At 33.2% G+C, this 27,949-nt stretch overlaps 1 protein-coding gene across 3 annotated transcripts in view; it reads right to left on the reverse strand.

Moving 5' to 3' along the window:
• Nucleotides 1–244: 244 nt before the first annotated feature.
• The window catches only part of LOC143256745 (uncharacterized), a 61,873-nt gene continuing 34,168 nt past the window's right edge, over nucleotides 245–27,949 (reverse strand). For 2 of the 3 annotated variants that reach the window (XM_076514382.1, XM_076514383.1), the window contains exons 2-3: nucleotides 9,774–9,994; nucleotides 245–3,489 (exon numbers count right to left, since the gene is read on the reverse strand). In XM_076514382.1, the coding sequence (XP_076370497.1) occupies nucleotides 2,872–3,489; nucleotides 9,774–9,994 (839 nt within the window). In that variant the 3' untranslated portion in view covers nucleotides 245–2,871. Of the gene's footprint in view, nucleotides 3,490–9,773; nucleotides 9,995–13,965; nucleotides 14,411–27,949 lie in introns of those variants that run through there. The other variant, XM_076514381.1, reaches the window with a different exon arrangement.

Raw genomic sequence — 27,949 nt, forward strand, 5'->3', positions numbered from 1 at the left:
ATAGGTGTGTAAAAAATAGCATTTAATCTCATAAGTTAATGGGAGGCAAAAGGTAGATATGAAATGCTATTTCTTTCCACACCTCTGATTTGAGCTTTAATGGAAGAGCTAAGAATAACGTAGACACAAATAAAAATAAAATAAAACACATCTGCAATTGTTTCATAACAATTACGTAAAAATATTTCACTGTTATTGGAATGTAGTGTTTCACAGTATCTTGTCAGTAGGGCACAGAGAAAAGTTTTGTTTTATTTAATTTATTAGTTTGTATTAAGAATATTACATTTCTGAATATTCTGTTATGAAGTAAGATAGAGGCAGGTCAAATGTTTCAATGTACAATAAGGAAATGAAAATATATCAGTAAATGTACTTTTAGCCTTAGATGCACTAATGAGATTCCACCTTTTTAAGAAGATCTTCGTAAACCACTTTTCACCAAACTGCTTATAGATCCACGACTTTGTTGATTACAGAAACCTCAATAATGTGAATAAAACAATAACATGTAAAAAATATTACCACTAATTACTGTTGAGGTCCTACATATAGTTTTACATAGCAAATGATTGATTTCACTCAATTGTTTTGACCAATTCTTTACACTGAGCAGTACAAGAATAAGCCAATGATTTGAGAGTTTATAAGGGAAAAATACTTTTCTCTCATTCTGTTCTACCCGTTCTTTAAGAGATTCAGAATTTTGGAATTGTCTGACAAATAAATTTAAAACTTTATAATGTATAAGATAAAATAAAATCAATAAATAGCTTTAATGCTCACCAATATTTCTTAAGTAATATTGGCTGTCTTTGACAAAATTTGGTTGGTCAATTGATCAATTATTTTTGGTCAACATCTGAACCCTACTCCAATAAGAGATGGCTATTCTCATTAATACACCTGTCATCAAAACTGACAAATGTTTATTGCAAAAACTATACTTAGATTATAGTCATATGAATGGAAAAATGATTAATGTTTATTTTTTTCACAGCAATCGAATAAATAAACAATGGGTTTTATATAGAATGAAAAGGCCTTATTTCTTTAAAATAAACTATATTCAAATAAAACAAATAATGTAAAGAATAGTTCATCTAAGTTATTGTTTTTAAAGTAAAGGAAGTATTAAAGTAGAATGGTAAAATGCTTGTTTTTTAGTACATCTGTTTTGTAGTAGACAAAATTTTGCTCTCTGTACTCATTATAAATGTATTTTGTTCTGTCCCTTTAATTATTCTAAACTACAATCATGCTTTAATAGCTTAAATCTCCTGCAAGCAAAAATGTATAATTCATAAACTTTGGAAATACTAAGACATTGAAAACTCTTTAATTTTTGTGCCACTTCCCAGATTTCACCATTATAAACAGTATTAAATTACCTAGTAAGAAACACAAATTGCTATCCTTGTAACTTTTAACAATACTGTAACGTTTATATGTTAGACTAAGTTAAATCATTCAAACCCATATGAGTTATGCAGTAGAATAAAAAAAAAAAATATATATATATATATATATATATATACGAATGAGGTGACTTCTTAGTATCCAATTAAATGCTCAAGACTTCTGAAAATGTAAATATCATGTAGGGGTAAAGCACGATTTTCTTCAACTGTATCAACAGACACAACCTAAAAACATGATCCCATGCAGTTGATAAATTACATACAACAATTACACAATGATAGAAAAAGCTTTTGCTTTGCTTTTTACATACTTGGCACAGCACAGTATGTCAACACATGCAAGTACTACAAGATAACAAACAGGATTTTCACTGTTGACCAGAATTACAGATACGAGACAAAAACTGCTACACTTTTGGGTTAGGGTGTTTACAAATTGAAAATTTCACTTTCTTGTAATACCCTGTTAAATTTAATTACAACAAAGTTGACTAACTAGAAATTTAAAAAAAATCACAGCAGATGATAAATAATTCTATTCTTTATATCAAAACTTATTTTAACAGTTAGTGCATATTTTGTAGAGTATCTATGAAATTGAAATAAAAAAGTTTGAAAATGATTATGTAACAAAAAATATTTGTCTTTCTTTAAGAAAAACTGTAATATTAGAAAATAATTCACAATACTTCTAAAACCAAAAATGTGGAACAACAACAACAAAATGTGAAGGCCTATTATACACAAGCTTGAAAAGGGTGCTTTGCTTAAAAAATATTATAAATTTTATAATAACAAGAATACCATGCATCTAATTCTGTCTGGTCTAAGTCCTTTCTCAAGTAAACTAATATATACTTTAACCATGTATAGCACCATTTCCTGCAGTAACTGTAAATAATGCAGGTCTTTGAACATTTCCTTTTAGTCCATGCTTCTGGTCATGACAGAAGTAGTGTTTTTTTTAATTTCTTAACATTCATATATATGGTTACTCTTTCATATATATCTACATTTACTCTTATAACTGAAATTTCACAATTTACAAAGTAGTGTCTTAAACACCAAAAGTCAAAAAAGTATGAAGTATGTTGGAATATAAAGTTACAGAATGTTAACTTTATCATATCCATTTACCTCTTTGAAGAAAAACAAAACATATGAATAACCATTAATGTCTCTGACGTTACAATTTACTGGATGTTGACAGCAAGTAGCACAGAAGAAAAGCACAACTATCTAGATGTGAATAATGAAAGGTAATCACAACTTTATCTGAGGCACTCTTAGACTAATATATCAAAAGCTATCATTACAGACAGCTCTGATTCTGGTCTTCCAGGAGTGGCTCTCCTTTGTATGTGACATCATCCTCCTTATGTGATGACAAAGGCTACATATCACATTTATTCCTCTAAAATATTTCCTGTTTATTGAATTTGGCAAGAGGTCAGACTCTACTGATGGTGATATCACTAGAAAGGTCTTGGTTTCGACTGACAGTAAGGTCACCGTAGAAGGGAGGTGCATCTGATGCAGTAAAGAAAGACCGTGTTTTACTAGATATATCGCTACTGTCCAAACTAACACTTCTGGTATCTCCAGTGGCCACCATCTTAGGTATCCCAACATTAGAACAGAGTATGGAATTACAAGGTTCTTGTACATAACTATACTTATTATTGGGAAAACAAGCATTAAAATCTAGACTACCTCTGTTTGAATGTATGACTAGGGGACTAATATTTGAATTCTGCAAGACTGCTGGCTTTGATAAAAGAAGACAAGAGTTTGACTGATAGTAAGGAGGACTCTCTTCTTCAAATACTGTTCTGTTTGGAGGTGGTCTTATCCATGTTCTAAGAATTTCATTGTCTTGACACGAATCATGCAAGTGAATAGACTTTGAATTATTATACAAGAATTCTTCACCATCAGGTAAAGTTATCGTGGCCGGTAAGCCTAAGGTAATGTCCATCTGCATTGCCTGCTGTCTAATCTGCCAATCTTGTTGAGATGCAACTTCTCTCCTTTGATGTTCCTCTACATTATCAGGACTATACAGGATCTGTAGTTGTCAAAGAAAGAAAAATTGTAATTTTATTACACATATACATAGTTAATAACAACATGAAAAACAAAAATTCATCTTAATTGTCATTTTATCCTTTTATTTTTATGTGGTTTATTAGTTTTACAATGTATATAGCATACAAGTACGGAAAACTGTCAACCTGCCTTTCAGAAATTCACATATTTTTTTATTGGACATTATAGAGTTTGGCATACATCTTTGTATATATCAAAACACAATAACATAATATCAGAAAGTCTATATCATTTCATTAAAGCATTCTCTCTTTCAACCATACACTACTGAATCCGATTTTTTTTTTTTAAGTAATCACTGATCTACATAATAAAACAGCACCTTGAATGTACAGAATTTTGCTGAAAACCATCTAGAAATTTAAGCTATATTTACTCTTGTTAAGCCTCAACTGTTAACCACTGTCTGGTTAATCTACTACTTTTTATGTTAATACAGCACTGCCATAAGAAGGAAATCAATAAACAAAATATTATCCTGGGAGTGTATTACATTTAAAATTTGGGTATATAATAGTTGTCATTCATACCAAATTAATAATTTCAATGCAGACAGACTATATACATCTAAAGCCATGTTTTTTTTAAGTGTCTATAACTACCTCATATGAGAGAGGGATTCTCAGTTGACAAATGCCAAAGTAATCTTCAACATTATAGCTTATGTTGGAATTCTGTTACAAATTATTATATTTTGATATCTCTGGCTGGAATGCTAAGTTGCCCACATCATTAAGTTAAACCTATTAACAGAAGAGGGAAACTAGAGTTTCCAATGCCTCTCTTTCCAGTTACAATCAATATGTCAAACACCATTATGATTCAAGTAAAAATCTTCATGAACTAGTCAGTCAGGTGTAATCATAGGTATGTCCTTAGCTAAGCCTTCAATGATGTGTAATCACTCTCAGGGATGGAATTAGTACAACTTGATGTCTGGCATGTACAAGGTGTTCGGAAAGTCACTGTGCAGTTTTGTAATCATATGTCTATTCAGTCTGTTTCAAGCCAGCAACTGATAGCAATGTTTAGAAACAAAATAAGAAGGATCCAAGCCTGTATTGATGCCAACAGAGGCCACTTTCAACATTGTTTATAATTGTCATTCATATTTACCTCCTGTATTCTATATTGAAACATGTCTGTTTATAAATATATAAGTGCACAGTGACTTTCTGAACAACCTGTACATGAAACTGCAATATATATATATATATATATTTCTAAGTACATTGTCCATGTAATCATTTTAATAATGTATAAGCAAATAATTATTCAATTTTTATGCTGTAGAGTGGTTTGGTTTATCTTATATCACACAGCTACAAAATACTCACAGTTATCCAATGCAATTAAAGTATATCCACACAGACACTTCTGTAAAACAGCTATAACCACTTCATATAGGTAGAAGATGCCCCTAGCTATTTTGTGTAAGTAAAGATATCACTATGAATAAGACTATACACTTTTGAAGCGAGTGTTTGTTGCTACTTCTTGCAAGTGAAAAATGTCAAAGGCAACAAAATTCTAATTAATACCTGTTGAGTTATTATAAGTACTGTACACAGCTATGTGTCTGTAGCTAGTTCTTAAGGTGTAAAAAATAACCCAGTATTAATCATGGTTCAAACCCCATTAACAAACAAATTTCCATGATTTTCAAGCATGATGACCATTTTATAAATGTTTCTAGGGCCTCTTTGAAATCATGCTGCCATTATGCAGTATATACTTTTATCATGCACTCCAAATCTATAACAATGCATAATAAAACACTCTCCATGAAAATGTGATTGATAATTTAAAAAATAAGATGATTAACAACAATAAAAGATTTTTTGCAGAATACACACAATTTCTGAATTTCAAAACAAGTAGTAGTACAAGTTTGACAACACTGAGACCCATCAATTCTCACAGCAATTATATACATTTTCTTTCATATTAATATTCCTAGGTTGCTGATAAAATCATATTTATCTACTGGCTATTTTTCAATAACTATGTGATTCTGACAGAAAGTTGAATTGACCAATTTCATTTTTTTTTCCAGTTATTTCATCAACTGATCAAAGCAATTATATTTCTCAGCGTGTCTTTTCACTTTTATTTCATCAGTGCCATTTAACAACAGTTTTTGGTTTTTGGATTTATATACTTCTGACAAACCTGTGCACATCAGCATAATTTTTGGTGGTAGCAATGGCAATAGTTTCATTACACCACCAATATTTGGCTCTCAGCATAACATCTGATGATTCATCAACAATTTCCAAAAAAATCATTTACTGAGAAGCTGATCTGCCAATATTAAATAAATTTCAAGCAGTGGTTAAATTGGAATTTTGAAAGAGATGGAATTACCTTGTGTGATCAGTTTGTATTACCTGTGATACAGAAGAGCTGTTCTTTCTTCCAGTCAGAAGACTGGGAATTCCAAAAGCTTTCATTATCAAGAAGCAGAACATGGGTTTGGACTGTTCTATCCTAATTTAACCCCTGATTTCCGGCACTTATTACATCTTATTTTATATTGAGCCATAACTTCACATAAATAACATTTTTGAATTGACCAATTAATAAGTAACAAAGATCTAAAGTGAATTTCCCTATTATTTTGATCAATTAAGAATATGAGGTTCACAAATCAACATAAATTTCTGATAGTGTACTGACTGAAATTTGCATTTCTTCCAGGGTTCAACATCAATAAGTAAGTATTGTGAAACTGATTTATCAGAATGTTTACATAATTAAGAACCTCAACAATCTTGTTGCAGACCATGTTACGAGATGATTTACATGTGCACCTGGCATCTAAAATTGAGCTATTATGCAACATTATAATACAGGACTTTGTAATACAAAGTTTTCCTTTCTGCAGTTATAAAAGAATGCAAGGTACAAATTTAACATTTCAAAGACAGAAATATCTTCAGTGTTGAACTGTATTGATAAAGAAATGAGCTTGATCCAAGCAAGAAAAAGCAGGAGTCTTCAAGAGTCATTACCAGTTGAACAACAAGAGTAGTGATAAAAGATAAATGTCTTATTTCATGAAGTATCCCAAGAACACAGAGCTGTGTATAAATCAATTCACAGTTTTAAATCTACTAAAACACACAAGAGTGTGTTCACAAGCTTTTCCACATAGATGAAGGAGAAACTGAATGCTGTATAAGAGAGTGCTTGATATATCACAAATTTTGTAACATTGGACAAAGCACATGTCTCATTAAGCTGTGTCTGCAAATGTTTAGACAATTTATTATCATTTTACCAAACATTTCAAAAATTGCACAGATCAAGTTGTGAGCATTTTTCAATGTTTCTTTTTTATTATGGCTTCAGAATATAGCTATAATGGTAAGTTCAAAATCTACAGAATAAAGCAAAATGCAAAATTTTGCATGGTAACATGCTAACACATCAACACTGTAAACGAATGCCATCTGATTAGTGATTGCAAGCCAGTTAAGTATGACTCCACCAACAAAAAGCATTGAGCCACATGTTCAACTAAACTTATACAAATATAATTCACATCATGCCATTTACAGACATCTCCCATGGACTTATGTGCTTTTGGTTTATTCAGACAGGCCTTTGGAGGTCATCATCATCTATCTACATTTAATTGAATTTGGAAATCAGGCACAAGCCTCGTGTAGTGGAAACATAAACATTTACAGTCACAGATTAAAAGATTCAAACAGTTAACTATGGTTAAATTTTATAATATTTATATAAACATTATCAACATTACTAGGAATTGAAATAACATCTAACACTCAACTTTAAAACCTTAAAGTCATTAGAGACATATGAGGATGTTTTAAGAACTGTAGTTTTCTTTAATGATTAAAGAATGTTTTCCAAATTTGTAGATATCTTAGACTTTCTTTAGGTAATCTAATAAATACAATATGTGCAGATTGTCAACTTGTATTTTAAATATCTTGAAACTTCTAGTACTTGTTTCAGAGGATATAACTGACTCAACAACATGACAGAGATGTATATGCAAACCTCAAAAGATATAATGGCAAGCTTTCACATATCCTGTCTCTTCACTAATGTATCAACCCTTGACAAACTACAAATCCTTCACCAATACTTTGAAAATAAGTCACTTGACAATCTCCATAGGAACAGAACTTACAGCCTTCTGCATCACAACAACCTACTTCCAACTTTAATATAAATACTACCAACAATAAGAACTTATTACACTGATTCTTACATAACTCTATCAAAAAAGCTATCTAGCTATGAGTTCACTCCTTATCACTGTTACTCAGTAACTTATTTATGGAATAGTTTGAAGTTAACATGCTCAAAACAGTTACTCTATGCTTCACAATATGGCTCAGATATGTCGATAATACATCTGTAATATAGTCACATACTACAGATAAGATTCAAGATTTCATGAGTCACTTGAATGAGCAACATCCCACAATACTACTTACATTGAAAATAGGGTAAAATAGCAAGCTCACATTCCTTGAAGCAATGGTTACAAAAATATATAACAGAGGAGTTTACAGGAAACTCATAAACATGTTTAAATGTCTTAACTATAAATCAAACTGCCTCAACGTTGTAAAGACAGGTGTCATCAACTGTCTAGTTTCAAAAATAAACAAGATTTGTAATACCAAAAAAATTAAGACGACAAAAACAACAAAAAACACCAATACAACCCTTCTTAACAATGATAAACAACATAATGTCAGAACAGCATTCAGAAGTCATAATGCAATATAAAAACAATTAGTAACCATCAAACATTTAAAACTACATGAAAAGGAAAAACACAATTTAGAGCATTTCTTGTGAATGTAAATACCAATAAGTTGAATAAAGAGAAAATCAAGAAAAATTACAATTGAAGAGCATAACACATATACGAGACTTTGTAATACTGATCTATCTGCAATATCCTATCATACTAGAGAAGATCTTACAGCAAACTGTAAAAATAATATTGAAATAACAAGTTATTAATCATACATAACAAAAAATAAATATATACTTTTTCTACGTTCACCTAACTAACAACCCAGCACAGAAGTCAGCAAAACCTGGTAAATGTTCTTCAAGACACTTGTTAGTTAGCCTTATTTAAGCTCCTAATAGAGAAAACTCCAGTTAACTTAACAAAAGACAAAACTCTCATCAAGATCAAATCCCGTGACAACACAGAAAACAGTAATTCTTAGGACTCCTGTGAATATGTCACCAGATTAACAGCCAAAATGTGTGATAAAAAATAGTTAATAGCCAATCACTAATCTCACTGCAAGCACTTGACAACATGTAGTAACATATAAACTTAAATTTGGAGCATGAAAATATAACTAAGAGTTACCAATGACTGATTTTGTAAAAAAAACTTTCTTGCCACATTTTATTCTTAAAATGCATAAAAATACAACATCCAAGGGATTTTACTAATGTAGAAATGTTAACATTCCTTCAATCTTTACTCAATGTTGATTTTTTTTTATCAAGCTTTAAATATCAGAACCAAATTTTTTTAAAGATTACTTATAATAGAAAACTGATTAATTAATGCTGTTGTAACACCATTAGTATATACATTTGTGAGAAATAAACTCCTTTACCTATTTCTCAAATAAAATACTGCATGTCTTACAGAATATTAGACTACTTTTATACTGTACAAGGAAATAATTTTTGAAGTATTATCATCTAAACAAAATTATCTTAGGAGTAATGAACCAATTACTGCAATGTTATCAAAGGAAAGTTCTAGTGAAAAATGTTGATAGAGTAAAATTTAAAAAGAATGAGTTGTTGAAATATTAAACCAAATAGATATAACAATTAGGTAGAAATCAATATAAATTATGAAGTGTATAAACCTACAACTTATTAAGGGTTATAAAACAAACCAACACAAAACTTATGTTGAGATCAACAACAAGTACAAGCCTGATACATATGGATATAAATCGAGAATTTATGGAGAAACTGTAGCAGATAAAACCAATGAATTACCAACAGGATCATTAATTACATAAGCCAAGAGGGACAACTGCCCATTTTCCAAAAAAGTTTAAAAGAACTTGACAATAAAGTACAAGTTTTATGCTGTTACTCTGGGTGCTATAAAGCTACAATATAATCCAATGCCAGGTGACTTATAATTGCATTCAAGAATTTACCCTCACCCCACTCCATAATTAAATCTGAAATCATATTGTTGCTTACTGAGGAATGTGGAACTGGTGTATAGTTTTGTTCTAATGAAGGCAAGTTCTGTGAAGGATTCACTTGTAGAAGACTCTGTGGCTCTGAATGGTTAGAAGATGGTCTTCCCAATCCTTCTCGCCAGAACCATAATCCCATCTTGTAGTGACCGATGATGCACGTAATGAGTCCCAGCATCAATACGACAGCTATCACAATGATGACAATTTGTAAAACAGACACTGGAAGAAAAAAACATCAAAATGTTATTACAAATAATATCTGTATCATTTAAAAATAAAGGTTTACACTAGGCTTTTAAAACTATCCATATATTTATTGAGAATAATATAATAGAGAGAAAAAAAGAAGAGAGAAATAAGGAATAAACCTAAATATTCAAATATTTTGAGAAAGAATTTAAGAAAATATTATTAAGTACAAAATAAATATATAAAATTATAATTTAAGTATGGCAACTATCAAAGGTAAAAGATCACAATAACACAAATACTTCTGTAAGTTTAATTACCACAAATAACTGGTACAAGGAGGGATAACTTGAATGCTTTTGTAAGGACTTTCTCCTGTCAGAAATCATAACAAGGTCCCACTCACAAAGAGTCCTCAAATAATATACCTTTCAATATTCATTAAGTTTTGTGGTTGCAGATGCTTTCCTACACATATTCTTTCTATATATTCATCAAACAAAAATGATTTTAAAAATATTTTAATAAGTATCTTTATGTACACAAAAGTTCCACATAAAGAAAAAATTCTTTTACCTGTAGATTGCCAGTTTTACCCGAAATAATTGAAACTACTTCCACTAACAGAAACATATATTGTAAGACTACAAATTTTATTCAATATACATATTATTTAGTTACATAAATATTTCATTAAATATTGACATTTATTTTAAATGTTTTCAAAAGGGCTAATTTATCCAACAAAAAACACAACATCCGTAATAGCAGTCAACATTATAAGAACCAATTCACATGCGCTTCTAAATAAAATATAATTTATATAGTAAATACTGCCTGTTAAAGCAAGTAAAAAGCTTTCATCACTTTTATTTTGTGAAAGGGAGGGAAAAGGAAGCAGGTAAAATTAAAACACGCTTATGAAAACAATTATCAAATAAATTTCTATTATGACTGTACCTGAAGTTAAGTCTGATAAAATATTAGTATACAATTCTTTAACAAGTTTAAGTTTTAAATAAGCTCAATGGTAAAAGCAACATCATATAACATTCATTTATTAACTATAACGGATATAATTCTTTGATTTTCATAAGCTGTTTTATGACAAAATGTTAGAGGTACAGTAGATCTTTATGAAAAATTTACTGCTTTTCAAACGTAAAATATGAGAATAAACATTGTTATTACAGCAACCCTTTTCCCTCAATGTTTTTTTTTCAACCAAGACACACCATCATAACACATTGAATCACCAGTATCCCTCCGCTCCATTTAGACTGAGTGCAGACAGCTTATTACATAAATTGGCGCTAAAAGAAGCAAACCGTATTTTACGATATCGTTTATATCGTAAATACTTTATTAAACGTATTTGATGAGAAAGAAATAACTTTTAATTTCTTATAAAATATTTGCTTATTGTCATGATTACAATTCACCTGCTTTATTTAGTTCACATCATAACAGTCGTTGCTCAAGAAAAGTGATCATTTATACACACACACATATATATACATATCTGAGGAGCCCTGGAATTGAGCGTAAAGCTTCATCGGCATGAGATACGGGAAATGTAACATGGTTAACAGTTTATAGCATATTATTATTTTTTGTCATTCAGGGTTCATAGATATATTTTGACTAACGCCTCCGTCGGGCCTTAGAACATTTTCATAACCACACCTAAAAGTGTTTATTTATTTAAGTTGTCTTTACACACTACGTCTCTTTTTATGTATACAATTTTCTTGCCGTATATATTTACTAATTTAAATTTTTTCCTATAACCAAATAAATAACTTAAAATGCTTTTATTTACCATTTATACAACACAGCAAATTTTGTGCCAGATTGATGAAAAAATTTAACCTGAGGCTTGTTGAACCATATGCGATATCATGTGGTTTCTCAAATAATATACCACTTACAAATAAGCTCAACTTTATACCACTTATATATACTCAAGTTTTGTATTCACTGTAATCAGACATTCAAAATATTAGCATATTAATTTTTTCGGAAGTAGATTGTTTGTTTATTTTAAATTTCGCGCAAAACTACATGAGGGCTATCTGCGCTAGCCGTCCTTAATTTAGCAGTGTAAGACTAGAGGGAACGCAGCTAGTTATTACAACCCACCGCCAACTCTTGGGCTATTCTTTTACCAATGAATAGTGGGATTGACCGTAACATTATAATGCCTCTATGGTTGAAAGGGCGAGCATGTTTGGTGTGACGGAGTACGGAAGTAAAAAGTTGTTTTTGTTATACAAATGTAAGTGTTTTAAGTAATAATTCAACTGAGATAATTTTCTTTGAAATCAAAATTAAGTGGCTTTCTTTTTCATTCAATAAGATATGAAATATGAATAACATTCATCTTTAATGGCCTAGTACGGCCAGATGGTTAAGGCTCTAGAGTCGTAATCCGAGGGTCATGGGTTCGAATCCCCGTCACACTAAACATGCTCGCCTTTTCAGTCTTGGGGATGTTATAACGTGTACTATTCGTTAGTAAAAGAGTAGCCCAAGAGTTGGCACTGCTAAACTGGGGACGTCTAGTGCAGATAACCCTCGTGTAGCTTTGCGCGAAATTCAAAACATAAAAAATAAATTTCAATTTTCAAACAAGCGAGGCCATCTATTAGTAGAAACAGTGCCTGCACCAGCACATGCAACTGTAAAATTTCAAGTTACAATGGCATTTCTTTAACATATTTAAATACCTTAATATTCGTACATTAAACGGTGCAATGTGAAAACACGTCAAGTGAACCACCTCTTCCTTTAAGAGTGTCTCATTAAAAGAAATTTATTGTTATTCAGAAAAAAATTTTTCTCAATACATTTTCTGTGCAAAAATTTAGTATAATTCTGGTAGCGAAGTACACACTTGAGTGTAAACATTTTTAATGAAGAGTAGCTGCTATATTCAGTGAATATAATTTCTTTTTCAATGTGCCACTCTACTGAAAAAAATCCAGTCTTAACAAACGTTTTGTGTGCTTATTTATGTTCAGTAAGGTGATATGTTGAGGAAATACAAAATAACTAGACACTGGCTTTCTCTTCATTAGACTTTTTGGGAAGATTGAAACAAACACGACAGGTGCAGAAATATTATACACTTGAATTTACCACATACAAAAGGAGGAAGGTGGAGAATTTAAACTAAATGTTCTATAGAATATTTTGCTTGTTTTAGAGTAAAACCACACAGAGCTATCTGCTATATTTACTGAGGGAAATCGAACCCCAGATTTTAGCGTTGTAAGTCTACAGACTTACTGCTGTCCCACTGGGAGACTCCTATAAAAAATCTGTATTAATGTAAATAAGTTGTTTCTTAGTTAAACACAAAGCTACACAATGGGCTATCTATGCTGCGCCCACCATGGATATCAAAATCCGCTTTTTAGCGTATAGGTCCACAGGCTTACAGTTGAGCCACAAGGTCTGTAAATAAGGAAGTACTTTAAAAATTATTGTCTTAGGAACTTCATGCTAAGCTTATAATAAGTCTGTGAACATTTTTGTCTTGCAAAATTTTACACAAGTCCAAACTACACATGATGTAATCCCAATAAATAAATGTCTACGATAATTTGTGATAAATAATTACACATGTTACCAATTTAATGTCTATTAATTTTATATATTTTATCAGTTTTTAGAATCAATTATTTACGTTCATATTTTGGGAAATAGTTACGCATGCTAGTAAATTCGTGTTTTATAATCACATGTATTTTCTCAGTTTTTAGAATAAATTATTTACATTCATTGCTATCACTTACGAAACTAGCTAATTTGTTCAGCAAGGTGACACTGAAGTGCCATCGAAAGAGCCTTACGATAAGACTACATTTTTATCTCTGAAGCTATGCTAATTTGCGACCTAAACAACACACATACAACGCTTTATAATGAACAAGCTCTTACTTACGTTTGCTATATCTAATTATAAAATTTATCGTGAAATGAAAAAGCACAAACACCTTTAACACTGGCTGGCTGTAGTTTAAATATCAGGCTGTCGTTGGCGTGGTATATACTGCTTGTTGTAGTTACGTTCACAGTGAAAATTTCGGTCATGACTTAGGGCAATGAGGAGCAGTGGCATTGTGGACCAGTGGAATGATGTTATTAGATTACCAGGCTACTCCACAAAAACTGTCGAAGATATACACTTCTGTAATATTCACATATCAGTTACGCCTCTGACTAACCCTTCTAACCACGATCCACACTCAACCCAATCTTCGAGACTGATCAGCTGGCCATCACACGCTCATTTGCGGCGTGCGAGTAGGCCGCCAATAAGCACCAAATCTTCTGGTATACGACACATGTGATCAATATATCTATCTGGAGACTGAGCGCACGCATTCAAGGCTGGGAGAAATCATCGTAGCGTGTCCTTAGTCGCCAAGACTACTGTCAAGGATGAATCTACTACTCATGCGCCCAGCCACACTCTAGCTACCTGGGTCTCAGTTGCCACAAAACGCACAGCATTTCGAGCTAGCTTGGAACGCTGTGGCTCAACAAAACATATCAAAATCAAAATACTGTTAGGTGTAAGAAACTGTTGCACTGTTCTGTGCGAACGTGATTTGAAAGTGTTTCATTTAAGTGATTGAAAATATAACAAAATTATATTGAACTGACGTCAATTACGAACAATCGTGCAGACAAGTGTGTCTGCACCTATCACTTGCTATATACGTCTCGAAAACGATATCAATGTCATTTTGTTGGCAATTCGCAAAACGAGAAAAAAGAACATTTTATAAGTCAAAGGTGACATCAAGATATCCTAGAAATGTGTATAATATATAATACAGACATGTATGTCATTAAATACTTCCCATCTTCCGAGACCAACGCCCATTGTAAACACACCGTAATACCGAAAACAAAATCTAAACCATGTCAGTTTTCACGCTGACATTACCAAGTATTGTTCGTTTGAAGCTTGTGACAGTTGTTTATTTTTCGTACTTTAAATACTTATATCTTACAGTATTTGTTCATACTCTTAACGTATGCATAATAAAGTTGGTATCATTCAGCAAAGCCTCCCTTTCAATGTTTTACTTTTTCAAGTATTAAGATAAACCTATGTGTGTACACGAAAGCTTTAATATAGTTCTATAAAAAATGTATTTAAGGTTTCTTGTAAATTTTCATCTTGAAGTGAAGCCACCTTGAACTATAAACTTATCTACATATTTTTGTGTCTGGGTATGTAATTACAAAACGTGGCTATGCCGGGCCACGTAGTTATAAATAAGAAATGGACTTTGTTTATTTTAACATAATTACGTGTGTTACTTTACTATTTGTGATGTTTTGTAACATGCCATTTTATCCCTCCCTCTTAAGAAAACTGTGAAAGTAACACCAAATGATCTAATGCTCTTTTCTTGGCATACCATACAAAAAGTCAAGTGATCCATGTTGTTTATAATAAAAAAATTTTCTCAACCCAAACCAGCCGTTTTTACATATATATTTTTCTCTACAAGTGTTTTTTTTTTTTTGTCTGATTATAAATTGATTCTGTGTTCTTATTTAGAGTTGGTAGCTACGAGTTCTGGTTCATCTTCGGTTTGACTTTCTGGATGGAAACTCAAACTGAACTTGAATTCTGATTTATCAAATTGAAATCCTACGAACTCTGACTAAAGTATTACATAATGTCACGACTTACAACTGTTCTTTTTGTGTGGACTTACAATGTATGAGCTAATCTAGATTACCTTACTACATCATTTAGCTTGTGATGTGATAACAAAAGTAACTGTTCTAATTATTTCAAACATTTTGTGCATTAAGTCGCAAAATTTTGTACTGTGGAATTTTTTCTATTGCTGTGTATTATTATTTAAAGCAGAGGTCGGCAATCTCTTTCCGCACAGGGGCCATATTAAGTTACAAACTTGTATTCTTTTTTAGGACCACCATAGGCCGGGTGAATGTGATATTTCCTTCAGGAACTGAGGGCCGGATGATTTCGGCTGACGGGCCGTAGGTTGCCAACCCCTGATTTAAAGTATTAGTTGAAATTTTAGGATTTAACAAATAGACAAGAAATAGTTAGACTTAATGTCACTCACTCACTAAATTACCTATATGTGAATTACACCCAAGTATATGCTTAGTGGTTAGTTTGTCGGACTGTAAATCTTAAGTCCCTTGGTTCAATCCTCGTTATAGCACAATCATATTTCTCTCTTTAAGGACCGTGAGTGCTTTATAAGAGCGACAGTCAAATTCTATCATTCGGTTAGCGTAACCTAGCAGTTGGTGGATTACTGCTGAGTAGCTGCCTAATTAAAAGCTAGAGACATCTAGTACAGACAATCTATGATCATCCAAAACAAATAAACATCCATATGCACACAACATCTGTAAAAAAAAGAAAGAAAGAAAGGAGTCTGACATGAATTGTTTATTAAGACCTCCTGAAGTTAAATGATGTAAACGCTGGTTTCAGAGAATGACCTATCTGTCAGTTACAACAGCTAATCACACCTATTTCAACATTTTCTTGAAATAGTTTTAGTGTTTTACCAAATCTATCCTAAACGTCCGTTTATGATGACCTGAAGGAATTTGTTGTAAGGACATCAGGATATAGATGACAACAAATATATAATTACATCTTACGTTTCATAATATTATTGACTATGAGTGTCTATTCTCTAATTCTCTAGTTATGTCCGTTACTTTAAGAACATTTATGATGTTAGAAAAACACGTAGATTGAAGAAGTCTTGATAGAAATGAAATAGAAACCCTATAACCCTAGTACTTTCTTCTTTAGGAGTAAACTGAAAGTTATCTAAGAACATTAAAATATTCAATATATCTGTACCTTTATAGAATGAACAATCCTACATCTCATAGATACTTGCAGATGAAAGTAAATGTGCTGCAGTTAGAACGTTTCTTTGTAATTAAGCACGAAGCTACACAATGGGCTTTTTATGCTCTACCCATCATTGGTATCGAAATTCAGTTTTTAGCGTTGTAAGTCCGAAGACATGCCACTGTGCCACTGGGTGGGCATTTAGAACGTACATGAGCAACTAATCAGGGAGTCTCGGCGTGGCCAGGTGGTTAAGACACACCACTCGTCATCTGAGAGTCGTGGATTCGAATCCCCGTCACACCAAACATACTCGCTGGGGCGTTATAATGTGATGGTCAATTCCACTATTCGTTGGTAAAAGTGTAGCTCAAGAGTTGGCGGTGGGCGGTGATGACAAGCTGCCTTCCATCTAGTCTTACACTGCAAAATTAGGGAGGGCTAGCGCAGATAGTCCTCGTGTAGTTTTGCGCGAAATTCGAAACAAACCAAACTATTCGGTGAATTCAGTAACTAACTATACGGCATTAAAAGTATAACTATCGAAAGTGGAAGGTCTTATTTATGATAAACAAATGGAAGAAGAATTCGATGTCAGATTAGATTAACTTACGTTAAGCTGGCACATAAATATTGTTTGTGTATATTCTTTGTGAACAGCATTGAAAGACAGATGATAATCAGTCCATTATCTCTCATTTCCAGCTGCAGAAATTTATTTTGTCTTTTACTGAAAGTCGAATTTTAACCCCTTGTTTCTGTTTATTTGTTTTATATATATATATATGTTTTGTTTTGTTTTCGAGTAAACCATCTTTGTAAAGTCTGCTAATGGTTTACAAAATAAAATAACGATTTGACGCCTTTGAGATATATTATTGTTTCCATGGTTTGATATTCATATACAAAACAATAATGCTCTATTAAATTACATAAAATACATTCTTCAATGAGATAAACGAACTGAACAGTTTGGGTTGACAAAGTTACACAAGTTATCTGCGCATAGGCTTTCCCACATCTGAACTGACAGACCAACAACTACTGGGCCACTCTTGTCTGACGGAATAGTGAGATCTGATAGTCACTTGTAGCACAACAATGGCCTCAAATGTGGAGTAAATTTTTGTCGACCATGGGTGCGAGCCCTGAACCATAGGATATATACAATTCAGTAACAGTAACTACTTCAAAACGCCAGGCTCGTAAACTATACATTGGTTCTTAAAAGCCTCATGTAAGTTCCACTTTCAAACGGATAACATGTAATGCAAAACTTTGTTTAATACTACAATAGTTCATTAAGAAGTTGCTTGCATGCACGTGTAAACAAATAAATAATTAAAAGAGAAAGGTCAGTACTGGTGACCCTTAAGGCTTAAAGACTGTCTCCATCAGTCTTAAGGTACTACTCAGACAAGTTACTCTTCTATGATACATTTGCTTTCTTTTGTAATCGATTATCAGTTTACTTTTGAATCAATTATTCTTCATTTAATAACAAGGTTTAGAAACCTGAAATTATATGTTTAAATTTTGTACAAGTTTTCTCTTACGTTTTACCTACAAATATTGAGTCAAGTAACGGGGTATTTTCACTCTCGTTCAATGCTCAAATTTCTCATAATTTCTTTTAACTAATATCAAGGTAAATGAAGTATACCATTCCCACGTCGGATGTTTTTCATGTACAGTCTTTACACAAGCATATTTTCTGCGTATTTTTGTAACCGTTGTAGCACACGTACATGAGACCTACATTAATTAGTTAGTGTTCGTGAGCTGAAGGATCATAGAACATCTGTTGTACTGTTTGGGTGTTATCCATGTGTAACACAAAGTCCACAGTGCTTCTTGTGTTGCATAAGCATATACACACATATGTAGTGTTAACATTTTCATGGTTCTAGACACGTTTTTCACTTCAGAGTCCTTTTCTCCGTGTAAAAGATACACTGGAAAGCCATCAAATCATGATGATCAAATAAAAAATATTTATAAGTAAAAGTGTTAATAAACTCATTATCAGACGTTTTTGGAGCGCCAGATGTAAATAGCATTGATTTCTGATTTCAGAATTTTTCACAAGCAATCGACTTTACAATATATCGTAAATCTTTAGTTTCGTATTTCTTGCAAATTCCCGGGCAACCATTACGCTTGGGTTTAACGTGTTACTCACAAGAATATTTTAAATTACATGTATATATATATATATGACCACTAGTTTTATACATCCAGCCATAATAATAGAACAATTATAAAAAAGAATGACATCAAATATAGTTTCATTTCATTTAGTTGATCTTGTGGAAATCTGATTTACAAATATAAGTGTTTATTTGTTTCATAGACTAATTCAAAACTACATGACAACTATCTGCGGATAGTCATTCCTACTTCCTAACTGTTTGTCTAATAGACTAGAGGAGATACAACTAGTTAACAGAATTTCGAAGTGAGGAGAACATTTTCGTCGGCCGCATGACTTAAGTCAAGATTTTCAGCCAAGTGTTGCCCAAACTAAAATAGAGTTGACTTTCTTTTTTCATTTCACTAAATATTACCTTTAATATAAATAGTTTATTGTAACATAAAACTCTGTAGTTGAACTGTTTGGTCTAATGCGCTTAAAGCGTGCCCCCCGCTAGTACAGCGGTATATCTCCGGATTTACAACGCTAAAATCAGGGGTTCAATTCCCCTCGGTGGGCTGAGCAGATAGCCCGATGTGGCTTTGCTATAAGAAAAACACACACACAAAAACACACGCTTAAAACGCTCAAATGCGGGGTTCGATTTCTCAATATGTACACAGCAAACAACTCATTATGGCTTTGTTCTGAGACGAGAGAAGCAAACCGAAAATAAGGTTTTAACAGTCATTGTTATAAACACATTAACTATTACTTTTTGTGGGTCCCCCGCTGGTACAGTGCTAAGTCTACGGACTTATAACGCTAAAATCAGGGGTTCAATTTCCCTCCGTGGACTCAGCAGATAGCCCGATGTGGCTTTGCTATAAGAAAACACAGAGACACTTATTGCGGCTCATAGTTTTTGGTATTATTCTTCTTTCTCACCGTAAATGAGTGTAAATCACTGAATGTTCACTCCAAAGTTGTAACACTAACCACTGATCAGCGCTGATCTTCGTATGTACAACGTTATCCTGCAATTGAAGCAATACAAAATGGGCGAAACTTCAAAAGAAGGCAAGAGAAACATTGTCTGAAGTTAAGCACAAAGCTATACAATGGACTATCTGTGCTTTGTTCGCTATGGGTATCGTGATTTTAGGGGAGACACATCGCTATTCCACTGAGGAAGGAGGGGGGCGCAAGAAAATGTTTTTGTTTGTTTTTGAATTTCCCGCAGAGCTACATGATGGCTGTCTGCGCTAGCCGTCCATAACTTAGCAGTGTAAGCCACCACCCACCGCTAACTCTTGGGCTCTTCGTTTACCAACAAATAGTGTGACGAACATAATAACGTCTCCACAGCTGAAAGGGCGAGCATGTTTAGTGGGACGAGAATCCGAACTCTCGACCCTCGGATTACGAGTCGAGTGCCTTAACCACCTGGCCATGCCAGACGTATCTTTGTTTTGTTCGAATTTTACGCATAGCTGCGTGAGAGGTGTCTGCGCTAGCCGTCCCTAAATTAGCAGTAAGAAACTAGAGGGAAGACAGCTAGTCATCACCACCCACCGCCAACGTTGTGGCTATTTTTTTAACCAACGAATAGTGGGATTTACTATAACGTTATAACGACCCCGCGAATAAAAGACGAACATGTTTGGTGTGACTAGGATTCGAACCCACGCAGCTCAGATGACAAGTTGAGTGCTCTACTTACGGCATGGGCCGGGCTACACAACGAAAGAGTCAGTTTCTGTATTATTTTCCCTTCAACTGTGTAACTAGCAAACCTATAATTTACAAAAAAAATCGTTCAAATGTTATTTCACATTACCAATCACCAACTGCCGTTATGTGGTGTTTTCAATGAAACACATTTCACTAATATCACTATACATATATAAGTGACTAGTAAGTTAAATTTTAGGATTTCACAAACCTGGAGAAGAGAATTGTTCATACACATAGGAAAACAACAACAAAACATTGCCACAACATTCCACGTTGTAACTTCAGCAAGTGGAAGTCTGTTTTTGACTCACGCAAGTTTGCGTGTATTTCTACAATTTGCTGTTGCTACAAGATATAAAAGAAAAGTGATCACTAATATTCTGATACATAGTGATGCTGTTTTACTTGTACATCTGAAAGATAATGAAGAAGTCGTTTCCCATTCTCCTATTCCGTGAACATGCTACGTTGTAAAAATAATTTATTTTGTTTCACATTACATATAAGGAATTAACAACAATATTCTATGCAATAATTCGTAACACACGCACACATTTTCATTTAAATAAAAGAAAACTTGTACTAATTATACATGGTAGTAGGGAGATAAGTAAATGAATTAATCTTGTCATAAGGAGACAAAGTAACTTACATAATATGCAACATTTTATGAAAACAAAATAATGTTATGTCCTTTGTTAGTTTTATAATATTCCACAAGTCTATGAAGACCATGTAGATTTATTTTTCTCCAGTGAACCATGTAACCAGACGTAATCGAATCAATTCTTGGAACAATAATACATTTACAGTTCTAACTCAGGAAATATAACATTAAGTTCAAGTTCCGTTTACACACGTGTCTTAAACATATGACTAGTCTATTCTTACTTTTTAATTAAAGTTTTAAATTTACCAATTGAATCTTGTTTCTAATTAAGGTTAAAATTACACTAAAAAGAGACACAATTAATAATCTTAGTTGCTTCTCAAAGCATGCTTAGATAATGACTAAATATGACATAGTGTATTACAAAGAAAAAATTAAAACGAGCACTCGTTTATGTAGAAAACTAGTTACTGTTAACAAACATGTATGTATTTCAACATATATATTATATGTATTATTTGTCCAACATTCACATAACTAGCTTGTTACTGTCGCTATGTTTAGCAGTCAATTTATTTATTTCAAACAGTATCCAATGGTATTTACTTAACGATGTACAGGTGTTTTCTCTCTCTGTCTCAAAACAGTTGCTAAACATGATTCTGATGAAATAAGTACAGGTTATGAAAATCGTGGCTAAACTGGTGGCTCCAGGGTGTGCAAAATATTCACTCGCCAGAGTTGTATACGGCTTTCATACTTTTACATTATAAAGCTTATTATTAGTGTAGACACAGCTAAGCCTAAAATGACAATAATAGGCCTAATAATACAAATTCGAACAGTGTATTTCCAAATTTTGTATTTGTAGCTTCCCTGAGTAATAGCCACTTTAAGAATTACACTTATAAAGCAACTGACAATTTTTAAAGTACTTAATGTGTAACATAATATTATTATTTATGTACTAGTACATGTACTAGTAACATAATATTATTTATTATAATATTTAATATACGGCATAGCACATGTTCTCGTAACATAATATTATTTATTATAATATTTAATATACGGCATAACACATGTACTCGTAACATAATATTATTTATTATAATATTTAATATACGGCATAACACATGTACAAGTAACATAATATTATTTATTATAATATTTAATATACGGCATAACACATGTACTAGTAACATAATATTATTATTTATTATAATATTTATTATACAGCATAACACATGTACGAGAAATGGTAGGAATTGAAAAATTTAGCTTAGCCAATTTTCTTTGACATTTGGAAAGGGGAAAAGACAGTTTCTACTTAAATAAAATGGAATTGTTTATTATTGCTAAAAGAATATTGAAAGGACAGCCTGTGCCAAGAACGGTGACAAATTCGTCAAGCGTATAATAATACTACTAAAATCATTTTATTTATACTGGCTGCTTGGTGTTTAAAGAATAAAATACAGAGTTTATTATTAATAATAATAAAGTAAAAGTAGCTGCTGACGGCGGGTTGCCACCTCGTGGTCGTCGTGGTACCTAGATTGTGCATGAAGAAACGTACTGCGTCGGGATCCCACAATGGGAGGAGCATATGTTTTAACTAGTTCTAAACTCCATGAATTCGCACATTTATACATTGACTACATAGATGTTTTGACTATTCGTGTACATAGGGTTATTTGAAAGTTTAGTTGGAAGGTGTTCACGCGATTTTTTTTAAACCTCAATACTTTGTGGGTTTATTCTGAAGACTACATGAGTAGTAATAACAACATATCTAATGTTCAAATAATGTCCCACTCACAGTGCCTAATCATTTTATTAGGGTCTGTACCCGCACATTTGTAAACCATTTCTTGTGAAACCAACCGATAATATAAATAAGATATTTACGTATAAACATTTCAAACATCGCACATCTTTCTGCAAGAATGAAATGTTTAAGAGCAAAGTGAGACCAAAGTAATATTCAAACTCTAAGTCCTAATAATATGTAAGATTAAAACTAAAGCGAGTGAAATTAGAGAACTTGTAGGTGATTTGGCCGTATAAACAATCTGTTCTGTAAATATGATTGTAAGTTCGAATCCTGTATGACATACTTTTATAACCATATAAGGTGTCAGATTATTGGTAGAATCACATAGGTGCACAGTTGTAGTCATAGCACGGTTAATTCACAAGACAATAGGTAAGACTACACATGCCTTAAACTTTCAAAAACAACAACAAATAAAATATTATCAAAACGAAATTATTGACTGTTAAAGAAAATTACAGAGTCTGTCCAGATTTGTTTTTGTTTTTAATTTTGCGCAAAGCTACACGAGGGCTATCTGTGCTAGCTGTTCCCCTAATTTAGCAGTGTAAGACTAGAGGAAAGACAGCTAGTCATCACCACCCATCACCAACTCTTGGGCTACTCTTTTACCAACGAATAGTGGTATTGACCTTTACGTTATAATGCCTCCACGGCTGAAAGGGCGAACATGTTTGGTGTGAGGGGGATTTGAACCCGCGACCCTCAGATTACGTCCTCCGTTGGTACAACGGTAAGTCTTCGGATTTACAATGCTAAAATCAGGGGCTCGATTCCCCTCGGTGGACTCAATGTGGCTTTGCTATAAGAAAACAGAAACACATTCCATCTGATTACGATTCGAGTGGTCTATCAACAATTCTATCACTTTATGGAAAATCATGGCTGCCATCTATTGGTAAAAAACTGAGGAAGAGGACAACTGTATGAACTTGATTGTGATCCAGCTGCACGGTTCCATCAAGAGAGAGGCTAGATTTCACTGTTTCCAACTACATAATATGAAGGAAGTAAATAAACATTGGTTGTTCCAGATTTAAACAGAAAAGCATGGTTTCACATGTGTTTGAAACACTGTCATGATATAAAAGACTGTGCGAATGTTATTATTTAGTTTATTATGTGAATGAATATTGTTAGTTTGTTTAGTATTTTTTCATTATAAGCGAGTTTAAAGGAGATGATTATTAGATGCTGTGTTTGGAATTCGTTGCTGTCGAGATTATAATGAGCAGATTTACTAATAATAATATAAAGAGGGTGAGATGAGTAGGAAAAGTCACGGCCAAAGTTCTTCATGAAATTCCTCACGTTTAATACGTCAGGGTGAGACTAATAGTAAAAAAAAAGAGAATTGATTCCGTCAAAGCTTGGTCTTCAAGTAATTGAATCAGCACAAGTGCACTTTGACAAAAGGAACAGGGGATATTTTGAAGAAAGAAGGCCAAACGACTACTGGAATTGTGGCAACTCAATGACAGTGTAAGTGAATTATACACAAATACTATTGCGACCGAAATGGAGAAAGGTAATTTGTCCAATGAAATTCTAAACCAATGGAAAAGACGTAAGTGGACTTTTGACGAGAAGACGAGAACCACAGTGTTTATGATATCCCTATAATATCTATAGTGTAAATAATTTGTGTACATATACGTAGCTGTTCCAAAGATATATACTATTTTGTAAAAATGCAGAGTGCATGCTATTCATTTATCTTCAAATTTAACGCCAACAAATCACAGATACTTACCGTAGAAGAATCATAAGCCCAACAAAAACAACATAGTATATGTTTATACCGTTAAGAAATATAAGCAAAGGCCTTTAATTGAAAAACACAAACTGTGGACAAAAATAGTTGGAAAAGTGTGTTGTGATCTGATTACGCATATTTCATCCATAACTTTCTGTAACTGCTTTAGAATAAAAATGTGTAGAAAACCACACAAGACTCGGTTTATATTTATAACAGTGTATTTATGGTAACACTATTTACGCTAGTCATTAATTTTGAGCTACTGACCACGTGGAAAGTAGCTAGTCAGCAGCACTCTACCACTTACTGTCAATGTTGAGAGATTGACCGTTACTCTTATTATAAAAAAAACAAACTAATACACGAAGCGGTTACAACGCTTAGTCCTGTCCATTCTATTGTACACGAGAACTGCCAAATTGTGAATTTAACACTATAATATCTATCCGTCTATCTATATCTATAACTCTGGATAGCTTAAAACTTTGTTAACATTGGCAGATTCTCTCTTGTTAGTATTATGAACAGATTCCAGAATCATCTTTGCAACACTTTTTAAGATAACTTAATTATATTCTATGCGACCACAAGTGTTTATTTGTTTTGGAATTATGCACAAAGCCACATAAAGGACTATCCGTGTTCTGCTCACCAGAAGTGTCGAAACCCGGTTTCTAGCAGTATAAATCTGCAGACATATCACTGTGCCACTGGAAGGCGTCCACTAGCGAATGGGTCCTATCTATGAGATCTGTGTAGCATGCTCTATAAGAATGTGGTACTTGGAAAAGACTCGAATCACGCAAACGAATCATCACTTCCAAAAAATATTCATCGCATTTTGCGACGTTTATAACACTTATCAGGTATGTGTGTAGGGTGCGGATGCATGAGTTTCTCGCTTTGGTCACGTAGTCAGATAGTTGGGAGTTCGAGGTTGGCACCTTATGATGTTGTGTCCTTAAGCAAGGACCTTCACCCCAGTTGCTTCAAACTACCCATGTGTATGATGGATATTAACTTTTAGTTATGTGCTGCCATTCTTATCTGCTTTTGCTAAATAAGCCGGAGTCCAGGACACGATCATATGTGCCATCTCGTCAAGGAAACGATTTTATCTTGCAACCTTGGCAAATACAGAAATTTCAATGATTGTTTGAACATATTGTGAAACAGTGAATGAAATTGAGTTTAGAGTCAGGCAAGTGAGAAATTCTAGAGGGATTGTGTTGAAGAAACACGAGTGAAATGGCTCGGGCCGCATTCTGCGTATTGGGCTTTAAAGATGTATGTAAGGTGGCTGCACGTCTAATTATCAGTAGACGTTTTTTAGTTAGCAGAATAAACTGTAGTTCTAACAAGGGAAAACTCTTCCTTACAAAGCATGTGTGACTCAAGCATAATTTCAAAGAAACAGTATCAGTGATTTGGGTTGGTTTATTTAAGAAACAAGAAGTTTGGAACTATATGGATGAATTAATTCGAAAAATTAGACCACAGTCTTCTAGTTACCATCAATCGATAGAACAATTAAAACAACAAAAAAGACAAATTACAGCATGTACCTATCGCACCACGTTTAAGAACAACAGTTATTCAGGTGAAACATTGTAACTTTCACGATGACGAGAAACCCACTTGAAGTAAAAAATGTATTCTCAAGACAGCTGTATGGATATTAAAACTTTAATTAAAATAAAGTATAAAACAATTTTTCGACCTTCTTAGGTCATCTTCAGGTCAACAAAGAGAGTTTAATAACCGTACCAGCTGTCTTGAGAATACATCGTAACTATTTTTAAGAATCTCTATCCAGGCATGGCCAGGTGGTTAGGGCGCTCGACTCGTAATCCGAGGGTCTCGGGTTTGAATTCTCATCACACCAAACATGCTCGCCATTTCAGCCGTGGGGGCGTTATGTTGTGACGGTCAATCCCACTATTCGTTGGTAAAAAAGTAACCCAAAAGTTGGCGGTGGGTGGTGATGACTAGCTGCCTTCCATCTTGCCCTACACTACTAAATTAAGGACGACTAGCGCAGATAGCCCTCATGTAGTTTGCGCGAAATAAAACAAAAACAAGAACCTTTAAATGGTTAAATTGGGGGATACTTTTGAGATGGAAGACGTAGAAGGAAAGTGTGGTCTTGAGAAAGCAACAATAAAAAAACATGGAAATATCATATTTTACATGAATTGTATAGTTACCTGTGCATAAGTATGCTAAGAATTGTTGTAGTGTTAAGTGTTTAAATATGATAACAATTACATACAAATACTTAAAAATAATACATGTAACAAATATTATTGACTGTACATAACGTACTGGTATCTTTCTTATACCACATTCTCTTTTTCTTTGTTGCATGTATGTGTGTGTGTGTGTGTTTGTGTGCTTTCCTGCCGTTGTCCATATATTCATATAATAATTAACTCTTTGTGTTTTATTTTACATCTCAATACAGATATAGAAGCCTTACGATTACTATATTTTATTGATATTTGTTTAAAAACAACTTTTAGAACCACTAAGGTTGTTTTCCGAGAGTTGAAACAATAGTATTCTATTTCGTTTTACGTGTTAGAATAAAATGTGTTCTTTTCACCATGGAGACGCATTCCACGCGTCGCATTTATGATATAAATTTCTCATAGGCCCGGCATGGCCAGGTGGGTTAAGGCGTTCGACTCCTACTCCGAGGATGGCGGGTTCGAATCCCGGTAACACCAAAGATGCTTGCCCTTTCAACCGTGGGGGCGTTATAATGTGACGGTCAATCCCACTATTCGTTGGTAAAAGAGTAGCTCACAAATTGGCGGTGGGTGGTGATGACTAGCTGCCATCCCTCCAGTCTTACACTGCTAAATTAGGGACGGCTAGCGCAGATAGCCCTTGAGTAGCTTTGCGCAAAATTCAAACAAACAAAATTTATGATGCTTGCTTATTGGGTCTGGTGTTAGGGCCCTTAAGTCGTTGTTTATGGGCCACGGGATTTAAATCCGTCATTGAACATGATCGCTAATTCAGC

Source organism: Tachypleus tridentatus, chromosome 7 (genome assembly GCF_004210375.1).
Source record: "Tachypleus tridentatus isolate NWPU-2018 chromosome 7, ASM421037v1, whole genome shotgun sequence".
Taxonomy (NCBI): domain Eukaryota; kingdom Metazoa; phylum Arthropoda; class Merostomata; order Xiphosura; family Limulidae; genus Tachypleus; species Tachypleus tridentatus.